At 42.4% G+C, this 20,740-nt stretch overlaps 1 protein-coding gene across 1 annotated transcript in view; it reads left to right on the top strand.

The window, feature by feature from the left end:
* The window catches only part of TMEM132C (transmembrane protein 132C), a 293,451-nt gene that overhangs the window by 238,490 nt on the left and 34,221 nt on the right, over nucleotides 1–20,740 (top strand). Inside the window, exon 5 of the mRNA XM_026656998.2 lies at nucleotides 20,018–20,161. Coding sequence (XP_026512783.1) covers nucleotides 20,018–20,161 — 144 coding nt within the window. The remainder of the gene's footprint in view (nucleotides 1–20,017; nucleotides 20,162–20,740) is intronic.

Genomic DNA, 20,740 nt, shown 5'->3' on the forward strand with positions numbered 1-20,740 from the left:
CATTCTTCCGGTCTGAAACCTCATTGCTCTCTTACAGCACAGTTTTACTTTCACTATATTTACCTCCTGGCTGACGTCCATCTTGGATGCTGCCAGATCATTTGCTGCTCTGAAGTAAAAGAAAACAGATGAATACTGCATCCATAAATATGAGGTAAACCACATGACTGCCCGTGCCAACTATTGTCTAATCCCCATGGTTTTCAAACCCCTTTGCCCAAAGTGGCTTTGTACTGCACACATCCACCTCCCCTAACCTCCACACATACCAGTGATGACATTGTTTTCATAGGAGCTACAACATACATCTGCCAAATGGGTAAGTGGGTAAACTCATAGCACCAAAAACGTTATTGCAGCCCACACCCTTGCTAAGAGGGGCCAAATCCTGTCCCTAAGCCTTGATCGGCACTGGGGCAAAATGCCCAACTAAGTCACTGGGAGTTTTGCCTAAGAAATGAATAAAAAACCAATCCTGCAATCTGACATCAGTGAGACCTTGTGTGGGGTGTGAGGATCTGACTGCAGGATCAATGCTTAAGGAGGATATGATCCATGTAGACTGTTAGAGTGAAATCCTGTCTCTACTGCAATCAATGGCAAAATTCCCACTGATTTCCATGAAATCAAGATTTCATCCTTACTATTTGTAAAGTGCTTTCAGTGTGAAAGCACAAAATATTGATGCTATATATAAAAATAAAACTGTACATATAAAATGTAAAGTACTGCATGTATCTAAAATAGGTACTTATATGGCACCTATTAGTGTACTATCTGAATGCCTCACAATCATTAATGTATCTATCACGTGTCTATATGTGTGTGCATAGTGTGGTATACCTATGTATTTGTGTGTGGACATAAATAGTATGATTGTGTAATTTCACTCTGCAAGTATCTATTGATTACAGTGATTGTAACACTATTATCATTTACACGTAGCCAGCTATGTAATGCTACTGCACTTTTAAACCAAATGAAAATGGGCAGAGTTTCAAATTGCAAATGAAAACGGTCTTTTTAGTATCAGATTGTTCCCGGTGAGCCATATGGAGTGGAGACATCACCAAGACTGTGGTGCTTTGGCTAATGAAGGAGCCGCCCCAATTTTAAATGGAGGTCCCCTTCCAAATGACTTCACCTGGCACTCCAAGCTGTGAGACACAATGGCTGGCACATCAAACAAAAAGATCACAAGCTGAGATGTTGTCGTTAATTGTAAGACTGTACATGTTAGTGTCTGCAACAGAAAGACAATTGCAAGCTATGAAATTACGTTATCAAGAAGATATTCTACAACCCCATTGAGGGCTAGTTAAACATATATGAACAAGAGGATCACCAGGTGGCTTTAGCTGTCTCCCCTATTCAGTATTTACTGATATTGGTCTTCCCATCTGTGATAGCCTTAATAGGGCTATTCAGCTATGGAGATAAACATGAGAGGTGTACATCACGGATGTGGGCTTTTTCAGATAATTATTCCTCAGATATCTGAGTAGACGTAAAGCGATCTGTATGTTTAAAGGGGATAGAATTCATTGCAGGCTCTGAGGCCATTATATTGGCACAGTGTTTAGGTATCAGTAAGAAATATTTATCTTTCTGCAAGAATGCTGGAAATAACCCTCACCACTGGGCTAACTAACATGTTCATTAATATTTCTTTCTCTGCTCTGCTTTTCCTAGCAAGTGGCTTCTTTTATAAGAGCATCTTTTTGAAAACAGTTAATTATGGATGGGAGTGTATATATGACACATACATTATCTATCACATGAGTAATTGATATGTAATATGTGTTTTACCACAGCGCCTCGGAGCCCTTGTCATGGAGCAGGACCCCGCTATACAAGCACAGAACAAAAATACGACGCCTGCTCTAGATGTGTATAATAGACACATAGTTTGGGATTTTCAAAGGAGCTTAAAGGAGTTAATTGTCCACATCCACTAGCATGGCAGTAACAAAAAGGGTGTGAAATAACAACAGCTACTAAGAGCTTAGAATAGGGAAAGTCCTGACCCAAAAGGATTGGGTTGTTCTGGTTTCCTTACTATAGTCAACATATTAACAGTGAGACTGGAGTCAGAATATCTCATGTAATATCTTAACATTCTTTTTTAAACCCACAGCCTGAGCCTTTTCTCCATTAAGAATGCAGTTCCTACCTAACTGCTTTAATTTCTTGATCCATTTGGCAACTAGGCGTTGATGTAATAGCCTCCCTATGAGGTGGGGGGGGAACAGGCAGCTGTTTTATAAATTTGCATCTAAATCAATGCAGCTTTTCCGTGTACTTATCTCTAAGCAAGGAAAAAGGAAACGCTTTGCTGGTGGTGTTCCCATTGATATGCACGATAAAACTTGCATTGACTTCAATAAGTGCAGAATCAGGAGTAGGCTCTAAAATAGCTGTCGTTTGCATACCCCTAAAATACACCAATGTTCAACACCTCTGGCTACACTCTGTGTCTTTCTCTCCTGCAGTGCATCTGCTTCTGATCATTGCCAGAGACCCAATGAATTAGAAACATGGAAGACTCTGGGATTTCTCATGCTGGGTGTCAAATCCAAAGTCACTTTCAAATTTTACACAGGAAATCTCCCATGGCAACAAGATGAGATGGATCAAATACATCTTTCAGCACTTCAAGAGTCACACCAAACCTTCTAGACCGTCATCCTGTCAACGAACCCAGCAGTTGTAGATTCTGATTACCCTTGCTACATCTTCAGTCATTTCTTAATAGCAAGGGATCTCCATCTCAGGCATGCTTCTTTCTCTAATTTGAGTCATTAACTATAATGGTTGATGGTTATTTCTTCCTTCCTTAATTTACTGTGCATTGTATCAGTCTATGACCCAGCGTCTGGGTTTCTCAGCTGATTGAGACATTGTGTAGTCATATCTTTTTCATACAAATCTTGCTGTCAATATAAGTAACAGTGAAAACCACTGAGCTAGCTCTCTTAATTGGCCAAGAGGGTAACATTGCTTATCTTCAGCAAGAGAACAGCCAAGACCATTCCCCATTAGAGAGAATGCTTTCCACATGAATATTTGTGGCTACCTTTACAGGAGATGCACCACTGAATGTGACACATGTCCAGGGAAGTGTCCTGTGTTGGATCCCCCTTTGGCCACAATCTCATTGCACAGAAAAGGTCTTTAAAAAAAAAAAGCCATGTCCCCATTGTGCAGAAAGTGCCTTTGAAGGTTTTAATTCCCTATCATATGTCATGATTTCTTCCAATGATAATCGTAATTTCCATTATTGATAATCAGGCTGTTTACAGTCCAACATGCACTAGGGCGCAGATTTTGGAAGAGTTCCCTTGAACCTTGGTCAGGAAGTGTCTGTGGATAAATCTAAAATAACAAAGATTGAATAGGTCACTAAATAAATCCCACTTCATTGGCTTGGTTGTCTTTTGATGTTTCTCTCTTCCCTCTATTTCATCTGCTTTTTCATCACATTATTATTATTTATTATTTGTATTATCATAGCATGTAGGAGTCCTAGTCAAGGACAAGACATTGTGCTAGGCATTGCAGTTTCATCAACAGTCCCATATTTGAAAGGGAGATGAATCATGTGAGCTAAGAGTCTTTTCCATCCCTATCTTCTGTGAGTCTGTGATACTGATGTTTTCAAGCATATCCATCTTTTCTTGCCTTCTAAGGAGCTGGTTCAATCAAGCCTTAAATAGTAGATTATGGTCTCTGAATCACCATAGTTTCTTTTCATTATGCTTATTTTAATATTCTCCCTGTGTTGCTGCAGTTGGAAATTGACATAGTTGGCCAAATCCCTTTCTCAATTACTTGGATGCAACTCCCATTGACCTTAGAATTGCACCCATTTACCTTATGTACATTTTCAACACTTATTATCTCTCTAATCTGGATCAAAAGGAGACAAGGTGGGTGAGGTAATATCTTTAATTGGACCAACTTCTCTTAGTGAGAGAAATGAGCTTTTGAGCTGTACAGAGCTCTTCCTCACATCTGGGAAAGGTAATCAGAGTGTCACAGCTAAATACAAGGAGTTAACACATATTTTAAGAAACTATTCAAAATGTACAGGGCAATTAACACCTCTGCAGTCATAGGACAAAGGACTATGTTTAGTTAGTGTATTACAGACTGTTGTAATGAGACATAAAATCGGTTTGTCTGTTGAGTCCATGAGATTTGGGGTCTAGCAAAGTTATGAATTTAAGCTCCCAGGCTCGTCATTTGAAGTGTCGTGCAGGTTTCCTTTGAGGATGAGGATCGAGAGGTCAGCTATGGAGTGACCATTTTGTGAAAACTGTTCCCCCACATGTGATAGTGTTTTTTGTCTTCCATCATTTTTCTGTGTGAGTTCATTCAAGAGTGTAGTTGTCTAGTTACACTCACATACTTATTGTTGGGGCCTTTGATGCACTGGATGAGGTATACCACATGGTGTTATAGGCATGTGTAGGACCCGTGGATCTTGAAAGGTGTGTTGGGGGGGGATATGGATCATTGTAGCAGTGGAGATATGGCTGCAGGTTTTGCATCTGTTATGGCAGGGTATCTGGATCATGTATTCCAAGACAGGTGTTGAGAATCATTTTATTCACTGTATACACTCTCCATAAAGTTGGTTAGACTGCAGGATATCATGTTTGCACTTGAGCATTCCACCAGCATTCCCACCATCTATGTAATTTTCTGAACAACTCTGTTAAACATATTGCTCCAAGGTGGGGCCTCGTTGTTCAGTTTGGCACATCCTAGTGATCGTGAAACAGTAGCCAAATGTCTTAAGCCAAAATATACTGTTGGCGGACACTGTTAAAACTTCCACCTAGCTCTGCCACTTGCACCTGAATCCCGATCCATCGTACACCCTCCCTGAGCAGAGGTTGCCACCTGTAGTAATGCAGTGGTTTTGTGATGTGGACAAAGCTCCAGGAGGGGTTAGGGGCATGCTCACGTCATTCTCAGTTGTGAGCCAAGCTACTGTGTGAAGAACAATAATCGGTAAGAAGTCAAAGCAAGGTGTCTTTTAAGGCAGAATATTCAGTATTTTATCTATTTTAAATAGTTCCAGAATTGTTTACCTTGAACTATTTTCATTTGCAGATTCTTCTTCCACGCAACAAGAAATAACTTCTCTGTACGAAGAAAATATCCAACGGTCTCTGAATCCTGACATCCATTTTAGTCAATGGAAAATAGACAGCTTTAGAATAATACTTGTCTTTCCAGTGAACTATACTTAATTGTATTTAGCGTCACAGCTCCTACCAACCAGAGAGCCCCCAATCTGAGGTTCAGTTACTGTTGCTACACATTTATTATGATGGGCACTTAAATAAAAGACAAAGTGTGCACATTTCCAGCTTTTAAGACAGCAAAAGAAGAAGTAATCATGCATGAAAATGTGCTGTGGATTCCATTTCATGTCCTTATTAATTTGCATTTCCCATCACCTAAGGGGTTAGATTATCTAATGAGATCATCTTGTCAGTTTAATTTAGGGTAGAACAGGAGGTCCTAAGTTATTTCCTATGGACGTGATTCATATTTTTTAAAAAAAGCACTTAACACAAGTGTAATACAATGTCACATGCATACGTGTGGATTTTTATGTCTGATTCATACAAAAGAGTCAAACGATTACTCAGACACAGGTGTGAGGGAGGAGTTTGGGAGACGTACTTGTAAGTCAAAATTAAACAGCTGTACAGAGCATAGCTACTTTTAGTGCTATTAAGGTCACAACAGACTGACTAGCTTAGCACAATGATCATGCTTTGTAGCTACAGATGGCTAGTAAAATTGGAGGGGAGGGGAGTTTGTTTTCCCAGAACAAATTTAGTGCTGGTTCAGCTCCAGCCATCACTTTTGTCTGAGCTGCCAACGTTCTGGAGGATAAGAGGAGGTACTTGATAAATGGTGCTGACTTAAGTCTGTGTCTATCTGCAGTGCCATCTGGTAGACACAAGCATGATTCCCTGCTGTGCCCTTTGGGCCCGCTCAGCTGAAGAGAACTGTGGATGTGGTATACCAAATTCCAAAGGGGAAGGGCTGGCTGCTTTGTGTTCCTCGTCAGCAATGACTGCTTAAGGGGCGGTAGCGTGATGGCTTTCTTGCTCAGGAGTGTGGCTTCGATGCTGCTCAACCCACTTTTTTTTCCATTCTCTTTCTTTTAGCATCAAGACATGGCATGGACTGAGAATCAGGTGACCTGGGTGCTATTCCCAGCTTGTCTATTTAGACTCTAAGTTCTTTAGGATAGAGGCTGTCTCTCACTATGTTCATTGCTTACCCACAATGAAATCCAGAACTCAGATGGGGCCTGTAATGTATGTCTACACAACTGCTGGGAGCGAGGGTCAACGGAATGAAGTAAGCGGGGCTCACGCTGGTGCACTAAAAATAGCAACGTGGCTATTTGGGCCCAAGCTGGGGCTCAGGCTCTGAAGCCCACCCCCTCTCTCCAGGCTTCAGAGCCTGAGCTCCTGCTCGAGCCCGAATGTCAAAGCAACATCTATGCTGCTATTCTTAGCACACTGGCCCGAGCCCTGCTAGCGTGAGTTTGTCAACCCGGACTGTAAGAGCTGTGTAGTCATTTATAAGTGCTGGCAATTACATTGTTCACAGCCTTCAAAGAATAAGCAAAGGGCAGACATTGGCCTAGTGGCTTGTTGGGAATAATACAGTGTAGGCAAGGAACTGTGCAGCCTGGAAAAACCCCAGTCAGGAGGGAATGAGACGTGGGTCTCTGCCCAAGAGGGATGACATCTGGGAGCCAGAAGCCTAAAAGTTGTGCCCTTGCCCTGGGAGAGGGAATACAGGTGCAGTTGCCATGAACTGTGACCCTATTGTTATACAAATAATAAATACTAATACAATTAGTATTCAAGCATTGGAGTTTTACTGGCACAAATGTTCATGGAAAGTTAGTGTCACGCAGGAAGCACTAGGACACTCGTCCAACAAGGGAAAGGAAACAATATCTGATTCATCTGCGTGTGAATGACTAAATAATCCAGCTCCTATTCCGAATGCTGAGTTTTGAACTGATGCAGTGAATTGCTTATAATAAATGTATTGAGCAAAATAAGTTTAGTAAAGTAGAAATAAATACTCCCGGAACAGCTAAATTAAAATAAATCATAGCCTGATCATGGAATATCCATGAGTAGAAAAACTGACAAAGCCATTGGATGAATTTTTCCTTGTGAATTATTCACTCAGCTGTAATGACTAGTAAAGTTTAGTTGCTTCACACAATGTTTCAAACGCATTGGAAACAAATGGGGTGAGAGTTGGATATCCTTCCTGTAATGAATCTGCGGGTAATTGATCCGTTGCTACAGGCTGTCTTATCTGCTAGGATAATTGCTATATCCATAAACCTTAGGGAGAAAGTATTTGATCAACTACAGTTTGAGGCAGTATGTTTCCTAGTTTGTTTTGCAGCATTTTGTTCTTTGTTGTAATACAAACGGTTTATTGCGTAGTCCTCCAACAGCAAGTATGTTACTGACAGAATTTATGCATGGGGTCAGTATGTAACTGATTTGGCCATTTCCTGTAATAGCCCTGAAAAACCTTATTGAATGAAGTTTGTCTCTTTGGAGTCCATTGTACGAAATGCAAAGCTTATGTATTATTGTGAGTCCTGGGAAGCATTGTGAATGTCAAAGGACTGTATTGACCAATGGGCCGGACAAGAATGGACTTTTGGACAAATGGCGTCAAGTGGTTTGCTGGAGGAATCTCTAGAGGGGAAGGTGAATCCAATTTCCACCTCTGGTTATGCAAAAGTCCAGCCTTTTGAGGCTACACCGTGAGGAGGGCGCCTGATTACCTGGTCCCAGAATCTGAAGATCAAAGGCCCAAGCTACATAAAGGAAGGACTAACCCATTCATGGGGGTGCTTGTTCTATGCTAAAGCTGTTATGAACTTGTAACCAGAGAAAAACCCCTTGGTAGGGTTTGAAGGACTGTCGCCTACCAGAGCCCCTGCTGGAGTTGGAAGGGTGATCTCTGGTAAAATGATCAGTGTTTCTTTAGCTTCTTTTTTTAGATGTTTTCTCTGTAATACTTTCACCTGCAGACTAAATGGATTGGTTAGAAAGAGCTGTGATGTGACTTGTAACTGAGAGCAGAAAAGAAAACAAACCCCAGATGCTGGCCTGGTCAGGCAGCCTGGCTTACTGGGAATATCACAGTGTAGGCAGGAAGCTATGCAGCCTGGAAAAACCCTTGTCAGGAGGGAGAGAGACATGGGTCTCTGCCCAAGAGAGTCAATGGCTGGGGAGCCAAAACCCTGAGAGTAGCTGCCCTTGCTGGACCAGAGGGGAAGTACAGGTGCAGTTGTAGCATAGTGCATACCAATCAGACCAATTTTTGTAATTAAAGTCACATGAAAAAAATAATTGAAGTCCTGATCCTGCATTGAGCTCTCCTGCACAGAAGTCAGCGGGCTGCCGCACGGAACTTCTTGCAGGATCTAGCCCCTTAGGAGAGATATTACCTGTAACATATTCTTTGCCACATGCTGAGACCTCTGCAATTGTAATTATGTAGCAAACTGTAACCAAGTCAAAACCAATTAAAGATGTACATGAAGGGTTTTATTTAGTTATTTCTATTCCATTGTTAGACAGGGAGACTTCAAATTTTGATGCATCATATAATTGAATTTTAGCAATACAGTCTTGATATTGTACATCAAAGGAATCATTTGTTGTGTTCCCTTTCTGCAGATTCAGATGTTAATAGGGTGGCTTCACTTCAAAGAAGCCACGAACTACACATCAAGGATTTTAAAGATAGCTGCAGGCGGCTGTATCTCATAGCGTAGCACACTTTTCCCTTCTGCTGTCTGTACAGTTCAGTTTGTCAGGGCTGCAGAATCCTACTGATCAAGTGTTTTTAAAAATACACAACAAGGGAGGAAAAGCAAATGATCTGTCACTAATGCGGGGTCACTAATTAAGATTTGCCTCTGCTAGAAGACTGTAAACTGAGAAATGATCGTTGATTCTGGGAGAATTGTAGATTCAGAACACTGAGTTTGCTTTCCCAAAAGGTTCTCAGCTCTTGGTTGTGAGTTACATTGTTCACAAAAACTAAAGGGAAAATTATGCACTGAATTCAAACCAATTGAAAAGAGAATTAAAAGATGTAAGAGTCTGATGATACACTGAGAGCTTTGCAGAAATCAGTGGGTTGATTCAGGGGAAACTACTTCTAACTGGACATTGGTTTTAGCAGGGAATGTGATTAGATTAAGTGTCAGGACTCCTGGGTTCTCTTTTCAGCAGAGCCACTCACTGACTTGCAATATGGCCTTGTGCAGCCTGTATCCTAGTTCACTCACCTACAAAGTGTCTATAATTATAACATCTTTATCTGCAATGTGTCATAGGTGCCTGAGAGTTAAATTTGCAAAGAAAAGGCCCAGCGCTTTCATTAATTGCATGAGTACCCCAGTTAGCTGAAGACTCTGGAAATAGCTAGTTCACACTGGGCATGCTCAGAGGATTAAGTACCAGATCCAGCAGAGAACTTGAGGGTTCTACTCACATGCGTAAAGTTATGTAAATATGTATGTTCTGTGTTGGTCGAGGCCCTAACACAGCAACTCCAGTGCTAACATTACATTGTCTCATTTGCATAGTCCCGCCCACACTCTAGCTTAATATCTGTCCTTCCACGGTATTGCCAGCCCCAAGTGTTCAAAAACCATGCGTCAAGTCCACCCCAAAAATCACAAAACTGGCGTGTGTGTGTGTGTGTGTGTGTGTGTGTGTGTGTGTGTGTGTAAAATACCAGTGGATATTTTTATTTGCCTTCTGTTTTTTTGAGCTTTTGGGTTTGTATTTTCAAGCCTTCCTCCTGAGGGCTAGATACTTAGCTTTCCTTAACAAAACAAAACAAAAAAAAGATGCTTGCATAATCATATGACTCCAGGGGTTGGAGTTTTAAGAAAAATCATAAGACTCTTGATAAAATTGCAAGAATTGGCAACACTGAACATAAGAACGGCCATACTGGGTCAGACCAAAGGTCCATCCAGCCCAGTATCCTCTCTACCGACAGTGGCCAATGCCAGGTGCCTCAGAGGGAGTGAACCTAACAGGTAATGATCAAGTGATCTCTCTCCTGCCATCCATCTCCACCCTCTGACAAACAGAGGCTAGGGACACCATTCCTTACACATCCTGGCTAATAGCCATTAATGGACTTAACCTCTATGCATTTATTTAGTTCTCTTTTAAACCCTGTTATAGTCCTAGCCTTCACAACCTCCTCCGGCAAGGAGTTCCACAGGTTGACTGTGCTGTGTGAAGAAGAACTTCCTTTTATTTGTTTTAAACCTGCTGCCCATTAATTTCATTTGGTGGCCCCTAGTTCTTACATTATGGGAAGAAGTAAATAACTTTTCCTTATTCACTTTCTCCACACCACTCATGATTTTATATACCTCTATCATATCCCCTCCCTCCCCCCCAGTCTCCTCTTTTCCAAGCTGAATGTTTCCTGCTTATGTTATTTACTGCAGGTATCTTATAAAAATTCACTGTCTTTATTTCACACCCTTCTTCCATTCTCATCCTTCCTAAAGACTCACTGAAACCCACAAACACTAACCCACAGTGATCAAGCTGTCCAAGCCAACATAATGCGAGTTGGGGACTTGTAACAGTGTTGGACTCACCCCTGCGGTGCCTCCTGCTGGTTATCCTGGGAATTAGCTCAATCCAGCCCGGAGCGCTGCCTGCAGGCCGGTGATCCGCCTTACTGCTACTGGCCCCCGTGTCCCTCCCAGGACCCTGGTGCCCCTTTAACTGGGTCTCCCCCTCCCAGGGGAACCCCCACCCACTATCCCCACCTTGCCTCAGTATCAGGCTACTGCCAGTCTTCATCTAGCCCCACGCCCAGGGGCAGACTGCAGTATCAGCCTACTCATCACTGGCAAGGTTGGGTTTGGACCTGCTGCCTTGGCCTACCCCTGGGTTGCCCTTTGCAACCCCCAATACCCCTTTGCCTTCTACTAGGCCACAGACTGGGGCTTTCCAGGCTGGAGCTCCCCAGCCTTTCCCCAGCCCTGCTCCACCCAGGTACTCTATCTCAGAGCCCTGCAGCCAGGCCCTTCTCTCTCTAAGTGCAGAGAGAGGCTGCTGGCTGCCCTGGCCATTATAGGGCCAGCTGGATCTGTTTGGGGTGTGGCCACAGCTGAGGCTGTTTCCCCAATCAACCCAGCTTTCCCTGCCCCAGCCTTCTCCCAGGGCTATTTCAGGCCCTTCCAGGCAGGAGTGGGTGTTCACCCTGCTACAGGACTGAACAATGTTAACGCTCTCCTCTAGGTCTTCCTATGGGTATTGTCTTATCTGTGTTTGTCTTAAGGATTGTAAACTCTTCAGGGCAGGTACTGGCCTTAATTTTTGTGTCTTGTGCAGTGCTGACCACTTAGCAAAGATTTAGAACATGCTTCACTGGGTGGTTGTGTGTCTACATGGATTAATGTCCATAAGAAACGTTGATAGCCTTTGCTGAAAAGACGCTGCAGCAATATCTTTTCCGTACTGCTGTTCCAGTCAGAAAAGTGATTGTAAATATGGCATGTTTTCCAAATAGATCAGTTTTCTAGGTTCACTCTGAATCTCCTCTGCCTATAATAAGATTTTAATTACTCTTTCCTCCTCTCGGCACTACAGATCTAGTGTAGCTATGGGAGAGTGAGCTGGATTCTATTCTTTCTAGATCCACATTTGGTGTTGGATGGTATTAAACAAGGGGACTACCTTTCTTGAATTCCCCATCCCTTTTACAGTCGTCATTTGAGAGATGAAGGGAAAGCCCAAATGGTTATAAACTGACAGGCAGAGTATAGCGAGCCTGTTATCTGTTCAATATGTAACGCTGTAATCAAGTGAGACAAAACAATGGGCCAAAATCCAACCAACAAGCATTGCACGCGCTTACCCCTGGGTTGAACTTGTGTCAGTGTGCTCATCAGAAATGATACAAACTCCTTTCCTTAGAAACCTTTCCTCGATCATTTTTAAGTGTGAACTAAGAATTCAAATCCTGAATATCAGCTCCCCACCCCCTCATATACACAAGGTCTGTGAATGTGGAGTGTCAAAGAACCCAGTTGGCTGAAAGCTAGATGTATAATTTATTTTTAATCACGGGATTATGTAGATAAACAGAATCTGCCGCCTAACAGCGTCAGTTTGTTAATCAGTTGTAATCTCAGTAGCATTAATAACGCAAATCTGCAAGCATCGTGTCAAGCAGGCTCACAAGTCAGCATAACAATTGTCTGCAGTGCAGTGAGATACTGTGCATCATTTTAACTACAATGCCATGGAAATTTGTGATGCATAATTTAGTACTCATCAGAACAATATTTATGGTATTTGAAACTAGCACGTGTGTCTCCCCTATCTCCATCTTCCTCCCTTGTAACTGCAGTATATTGCCAGAGTGGTGGTGCTAATCGGGGCATCATGTGTAAGGAATAGTGGAAGCACAGCACTGCCCCTAGATTTTCTCTACATTTCCAGCATCTCCACCCATTCAAGTGCGTCTCAGCAATGCAGAGATGCTTGTTTCTTTCTTCCTTTTACCATAGTGCAAATACTTTCCTAGTCCTAAGGTCGTTATACTTGAAGGCCCTTCTCCCACAAAGTCTTGCAAGGAACTTTCCTTCTAAATGAAAACACCACCAGTGCATCTGTGTACCCTCCCCAAGCATGCAACACACAGTTTTCAAATTCAAGACTGTCTGTGTGCAGGGAGAAACCTTAATTGCTAAGCTATGATTAACATCATGCTATGTAGTTCCACTTATAGAATTTTCAGACAGTAAACAGGACCATTCTCATGACCTTAGGCTCCAGTGGATTTCTCTTGATAACACCATCTAATCGGATTTAGAGTTTAATTAAACAGCTGTCACTTTGCTTCCTCATTCTGCCGCGATTTAATGTTGAATTAGTTCCTAAATTAGTCAAGCTTGAATGCTTGCCTTCTTACAATTGAGAGGTTGGATGAACATAGGGATTGCTCTTCAGCTAAATCCAAGCAACTAAGGGCCATATTCTCTACTCTGGTCTTTGCACAGAGGTCCCACAGGCATCAGCGGACTTTCTAGGATTGGAACAAAGGTGCCAGATTCCTGGAGAGTTTACTTTATTGGTGCCTACCTTTGAGGAATATGCAGCAAATCAAATGTGAGCACATGCAGACCTCTCTACTCTGGCTATAACACATCAGCTTCATGTTTTGTTTTGTTTTTTTCCCTTTCTAAGAAAGCACATCTTTTTCCTGAATACCAGCTCTGCTGAATTTCCCATGAGACTGAACACTAGGGCCAGGGGTGGGAGGAAAAATTCTGATCTAAGTTACCTCAAATGCAGTTAGTTGAGAGTTACACTGGTGTAACTCTCATCAGGATCTGCCCAAAGGTCTCTGCTAGTCTGTATTCTCTCGGTAGCATTGGCTTGGAGTCTAAAAACCTCACACGTTATTGAGAAGCAGAGAATTTGGACTTGCCATACTATCAGTAATATTTACATCCAATTCTTTATTCAGCCCTACTGCACTCCACTTCCCGCATACTCCAGTGTAAATGTTGGGGCCTGATTCAGATCTCACATTGTTTTAATACCATTGTGACGCCAACAAAGTAACTCCTGATTTACCCCTTTGCAAGTGAGATTTGAATCGGGGCCCAGATCCTCAGAGGTATTTAGGCATGAGATCAGGGTGCATGTGCCTAGCATGTAAATTCCTGCCTCTTCATTATTTGCACACACAAAGGAATTTCAGAGGGGCTCATTGACTTCCAAGGGAGTTGTGTCTATGCAAAGAAGGCAGGAGGGTGAGTAAACCTTCCTTCCAGTTGTTCTTGTGTGGTATAATGTACCATTTCCAGCCTTTGGGCTTCTTAATTGCTTCATCTTTCAGCTAAACAAAGGAGACGAACGAATCTTGAGTCTTCTCTCTGGCCTACCGTGATTGGTTGCACTTGAGTCACAACTAATTAAGTGCTTGGCTAAAAGAGCAAAGACAGCTGTCTAGGTCCCCTATCTGCTTCATCTGTCTCTATGGGGGGGCAGTACAATGGATGTTGCACAAGTCTTAAAGATTCCATAACATACTTGTCTGTAACTATCAGTAGATGGGCTTTTTTTTCCTATTTCCTTGCATCACTATGACCTCAGGCCGTATGCTGAGGTCATGGATGTGACTTTAGGATTATATAGAAGAAGATATCATTCTATGTCTTTTCTGCCTCTCGGGGCAGAGTCGGATGGTTTGGTCCTTTTGTAAAGGTATTGGGTATCCAGAGAGCAAAAAACATCTGTAGTTTGACCTAGAATGTTGTATGATACATTTTTCAGACTGGGAATGGGCAGATCTTTTGTGAGTAATAAAAAACTAGGTTGCAGCTGAAACATAACAATTAATTTTTAAAATAATTTCTCCTGTGCCAGAGTAAATCAGCTGTTTTATGTGCTTCTCTCAGTAAGGACATTAATCTTACCAGAGAGACGCAGTGGGTGAGGTAATATATTTCACTGGACCAACCTCTGTTGGTGAAAGAGAAGTTGGTACCCACCTTGTCTTTCTAACATCCTGGGACTGACTCAGCTACAAAACTGCATTAATCTTATCAAGCCAGTAGAGAAACAAACATGAAAACATTCCTTAATATTTCTGTCTGTTGAAATATGTATAAACGATAATTATGTTCCCCCTCATATATTGGAAAAGTCCCATTGTGTTCATGTGTGGCAGGAAGACATCTCCCAATCAGAAGCCTGTAGGTTTTCTCCTTCTTCATACCAAATGATTGGCTTTGTGGTTGCATTGTTAGAATCATGCCCCCTGGTGCTAGCAGAGTTACAAAGCCAGCTTCAGATCTGCAAAGCCAACTAGAAGAACTAGTCACAACAACTCCCGTTAATTTCAGTGGGAACAGAACAGCTAGCTCCGCTACTTCACTTTGGAAATCACAACTTGTGGTGTTTTGTTTTTTTAGGGGATCATCATAAATTTATAACAACCTCATTCCAGGTTGAATATTGGTGCCTGTTCAGGATTCATCCTGTTTCTTTTCTTTTCTTATTTTTTACTTTGCATTAGTTTGTCCATATTTTTTAAATAAACGGGAAGCAAGTCCAAACACAGTTCTTAAATGTTTTTGGTCCTTTCACAACTCAAAATAGATTTGATTTAAAACTGAAAACTTTAATGGCTGCTTGCACAGAAAGTAGACTAGTTCTTGGGGGATTTTAAAAATTAAAGAAAAGGGAAAGGTCCAAGATATTGTGATTGTTCAAATGACCTACATCTTATATTGGTTCTCAGCCTTTCGTAAGGTTTCTTAGTAACCTGTGTGTATCCACAGCATAGCATGCAAACTAAAAGCATATTGCTTTTATAAAAGGGTCTCTATCCCTATTCAAAGTGTAAGTAGGTAGCCTTATTACGGCAGATATCGAACGTAGTGACAGTTGTTTCTAATGTCACCCAACGTGATCTCAAAGGTCCAACTTCTGCTCCACCATTAACTTGTACTGATGACTGATGAATAATTCAGGCTGCTGCAATAACAAGACGCAATCTGGTGGAGTTTGGAAACTCAATTTCCAGGCTTTGATGGATTTTGAATCAAACCCTGAGAGCTCTTTAAACACATTGTTAAATTAGACCATTATAAAACACTTTTCTCTGCTGAGTGGCCAATCTTTTTATTTCAGCCATGTTTGTTTCTCTCTCTCTGAGGTTTTGTTCAGCTTTTTGAGGGACCTTTGTATCCACATCTTCTTTGTCTTTTTCTGCCTGACAGCCTGTGCCTGGATGTGTGGATTGTGGGCCCGTTTCTGTTACACTACCAGGCCGTTCATTGAATAAAGGAACCATAAAGGGGATGGAAACATCCCCCTGGGAATACTCCCTGTGCAGGGGTCTTCTCTCCTGGCATATGGTTGGCTAACAGCTCTGCACCAGCCCTACTCCTGGCCCCCAGCACAGGAGGTGTGTTGTGAGGAAGAGCAGGAGGTGGGACAAAGGTGGGGAGGAGGCCTGGCCAGAATGCGCAGTGCTACCACTATTCTCTGCTTCCCCTGGCCCATGGAGAACTGTGCTCTGACTGATACTGAGGCAAGCCCTTAGCTGCCTCAGATTACAGGGAGTTCAAAAGTGTCTTCAAGCCACCTTCTCCTCCACTCCAGCGCCAAGCACATGGGCAAAAGAAGTGAGAATCGTGCCCCCGTCTTTATTTAAGCCTACACTTGTGCGTACAACAAGCTCTGCATAGCATATTGCGCTTGGCGGCTGAAGGATGGGAGTGACGGCAGCTTTTAATTTCCTTAAGCAGTATGTGGTAATTTATTCACATATGATACTTAAACAGTTCCTGTACTGTATGGCAGTGATGAGTCGTGACTGATTTAATTGGAGATGAAGTGCAAAGGGTTTCCATCCTTGTTTTGATGGACCAGATGCCATGGTACCATAGCTCCTGATTCCCTGCTAATATCAAGGATCTCTAATCAGACTAATGGTATTAGCTATTAGTGAATCCGTCTAATACATTTCTATTTCCTTTGTGCACATCATGCACTGAGTGTTCCTGAAGCTGATGTTGGCCCGTGGGAAAAAAAAAATCTTAAAACTTCAATGAGCCTTTATCATGACAAACTGCGTCTTTGATTTTTGATATTTTTTCTTGCAGATGCAGCCCCTGAAGTAATTAATCAAACTAAATCCATTCAAATGCGTTCAGTTTCCCTTAATGAAACCATTAGCGGAGGGCAGGAGAGTGAGGTATCATAATTGCTCATAATGTGCCGGTAGTCAAATGTTGCGCCTCTTCTGTCCAGAAAGGTCTTGGGGAATTTCAGCAGGTTTTATAACCTTTGTCCTGGTATCTCTACATCAGTCCCACTGATGCATCATATCCCTCTATAATGATCCACTGGAAAGAGATAAACAGAAATGATGGATTGTTAAACAACTGGCACATCAACTCTGTGCTATATAACAGAGAAAATAGGACCATCATTTGTATTGGCTCTCTAGGCTTTTGCCTTCTACAGGCACAGATCGTTTTCTTTTGGCCAGTAAAGTGGAAGCACCTGATTTGCGGGTGGGTGACCCAGAAGAGGCTTGGGCAGGGCTTAAATGCTCAAAGAGTATTTCCTGGGGCTCGGGGCATGAGTCGTGTGGGTTTAAAAATATTTACTGGTGCCCTGCTCCAGATTGCTCCAGCTGAATTTAAGCCATGGGCTTGGGTCTGGTCAAGGCTGGAGACCAGATTTGAGGGATGTAATGGTATCATCTGTTATGGCAAATCCATTGTTTTGGTCCAGGTTCAGAGTTTAGCTGCAATGTGAAGCAAGCCCCCGATCTTGGTAAAGCTGATGCTGTTCTCTCACACTTTCAGCATTTTCATCATCGTCCTGTTGTGATACCAATTTAGATGAGCTGCGGGCTTTCTCCTCCTTGTGATACAGGGATAGCGTCCCAGTGCTTGGGGATCTTAGATTTGTCATCCAAGGTCAGATCAATAGCTTGTGGTCTTATCCACTGAACACTGTTGATACCCTCACCTCCAACTTTCTATTCTTGTTGTTCATTTTATCTTATTCTACTGATTGCCTACTACTGCATGCTTGAACAGGACTGCATTCAGCCCTGGAGTAAGCTCTAATGATTCCCATTCAAATCATTGTGAGTTACACCTATAGTTATGCTCAGTTATAGGCAGTACCAGGATGATGTTACACGTGCTTCATCTCATCATATGTTCACACCTTTTCTTGTTTTGTTCGTTTGTTCTAATGGCCTGGCATTTGGTAGGCTACCACTGGATGAAAACATTGATAAATCCCAAGCCACACAGTATGTTTAACGCCTGAAACTGTGCTTCTGTTTATGAGAGGTCTCTTATTCTGAGCCTGTCTCTTTAAATTAGATTTCTCCATCAGTAATTCACTCTAGTAGTTCAAGACAAACTTGATCAGAATAGAACCATTTCAAAGCAGACCGGCGATAGCCTGAAAAGATGCTCTGTCACTTCCACAAGGTCTCTCACTCCTCCTTCACCCTCAAGTCCTTCGTTCGCACAGTTTAACGTTCTCAGGCACAAAAAATAAGTAAAGGCGTTGAGACTGAGGCAAAAGACTCATTTCCAAGGACATATGATGCTAGCAATATCAAAAGAGACAGCAAAAGATGTAGTGCATTTGGGTTTTGAAGTGGCTGGCTGTGTTATTCTATGCACATGGAGTTGGAATCCCACAGGAGGAAAGGTGATTTTTTTTATTTATGATTGCTCATTAAACTATTAGAGAAATTTTTGAGGACTTCACTTCTTTTGTTTGTGAATGTGCTTAAATGTCTGGCTGTCCAAAAGTGCCAATATATGGAACACACTATGGCGCAAGTTAGGGTCTTAAGGCCGCGTGTTTAACAAAAGTGGCCTGATTTTCAAAAGTGCCAAGTACCTGTCAGAATCCGTGGGATATGGTGGGTGCTCTCTCCCTGCGAAATTAGGCTTCAGAAATCTAGGTGCCTAAGTAGGGACTGAGAGACATAACTTTAAGCCCCTATTTTGGGAAATTTTGGACTTGCTTTACAATGTGAGATAAAGCAACAGAGAGTCCTGTGGCACCTCTAAGACTAACAGATGTATTGGAGCATAAGCTTTCGTGGGTGAATACCCACTTCGTCAGACATGCGTCATGCATCTGATGATGTGGGTATTCACCCACGAAAGCTTATGCTGCAATACATCTGTTAGTCTTAAAGGTGCCACAGGACTCTCTGTTGCTTTTTACAGATCCAGACTAACACGGCTACCCCTCTGATAATGTGAGATAAAGGTGTGCACTTAAATGCCTTAGGATCTGTGTAGGTTTCTTACTTATCCAGAAGTGTCAACGTTCCTCCTTCTTTTATATTATAAACAAATGCATTGTCTTTTGAAAAAAAATAAGAGGGAAAGGTGAACCTCCGCGTAAAACATTGTAAGACCGTTTAAAAAAACAGGATGAAATTTAAACCAGTTAAACTTGAGTTGAAAATAAAACATTGGCTAAAGCATCAGTGCCCAATCTTGCTGCTTTTGATAGCAATGGCAAAAATCCGGTTGACCTGCATGCTGCAAGAATGGCCCTGGTGCTTTTGCTGACTTTTGCTCACTTTGTAGGGCTGGAAGTTAAAAGGCTGCGTAAAGGCTTGAAATTCTACCTAGAAGTCAGACTTGGGATGGAATCACTTGAAAAGTGAAACCGCTGTTAGCTGTGTTGAAGATGGATTAAAAGGTTTTTACCCTTTCAGATCTGATTTCAGGCTTTCAGGTTTCCTTCTTATTTTCCCCACAGTTCACGAATGCCTGCTGGATTCCTTACATTGTTTTACAGCTTAGTAGTGTCATTGGCCATATCAAAAGAAACAAAATCATCCTGAAAAGTTCAGCTCCAGATACTATACCCCATCTCTGCAAAGGGCCTGTATCCAAATACCACCATCCTGAATTGTGGCTCCGCCCCATCTCAATGAACATCCCTGACGTCCAGTTTTAGTAAATAGTGGGTCTCATGTCTAGCAGTAAGCATTTGGACCCTTAATTAGCTTGCCTGTAATATAGGTAGAAAGCAGAAGCTGCCCTGGAAGCGGAGCCTTTCTGGGGTGAATTAAACTGCAAAGATTTTGTTTTATATATTAGAGTGTACAGTTAAGGTCAATGGGCTGTCAATGTGCATACAAGAGTTTGTCTCATGCAGAGAATATAAGTTTGGATTTACTACATTTGAATAGGTTGTTTCTAGTTGGAGAGAATGAGCTCAGATCCTCAGCTGGTGATAACTGGCTTGTCTCCGTGGACTTCACACCAGCTGAAGAGCGGGCTCTGGGTTCTTAGGAATCTCTCTAACCTCCCTGTGGTTTCATCCCAGAAATGCTTTAACAGGGCTGTGCTTGGTTTTGTGTGCAGGACACAGAAATTCTGAACACCGCGATTCTCACGGGGAAGACGGTTGCAGTGCCCATCAAAGTGGTTTCCATTGAGGAGAACAGTGTTGTGACGGACATCTCTGAATCGGTGGAGTGCAAGTCCTCTGATGAGGATGTTGTCAAAGTAAGTTCCCCTCATGTGCTTGCTTCCCAGTACTTCTGCCTTTCTATACAGAAATGGGGAAGGGGAAGCAGAGCCCTGAACTGACCAATAAACCTGGCCCTGTGAGTTAGTTGTTCCCAGGCTTCAAATGGATAAGAAGGTGGTATGTAAAGGCACAAAAGGGAACTAGGTTCCTCAGTGAAGACATTGTTGACTTTTAGTGGAAGTTGAGCATCTAATTCCCATTTGTGCCTTTGAAAATCTCTCCCTTTTGGGTTCATCTACACTGCAAAAAAACGACCAACTGCACCAAGTCTCAGAGCCTGGGTCAACCAACTGAGCTCACAGGTCTCGCTCTACTGGGCTAAAAATAGCAGTGTAGATGTTCAGGCTTGGGCTGGAGCCCAGGGTCTGAAACCCTCTCCCCCAGCCTGAGCCCAAACATCGACATGCTATTGTTAGCCCCGTACAGTGAGCCCTGCGAGGCAGTCAACTGACGCAGACTCTGAGACGCGCTGCTGTGGATAGTAATAGATACAATAGTAACATCTTAGTAACAGCCTCACATAATTGTGTTGGTATGTGAACCCCTTTGTTGGT

This window comes from Terrapene carolina, unplaced genomic scaffold (assembly GCF_002925995.2).
Source record: "Terrapene carolina triunguis isolate 2854851 unplaced genomic scaffold, T_m_triunguis-2.0 Scaffold234, whole genome shotgun sequence".
In the NCBI taxonomy this organism is placed as follows: domain Eukaryota; kingdom Metazoa; phylum Chordata; order Testudines; family Emydidae; genus Terrapene; species Terrapene triunguis.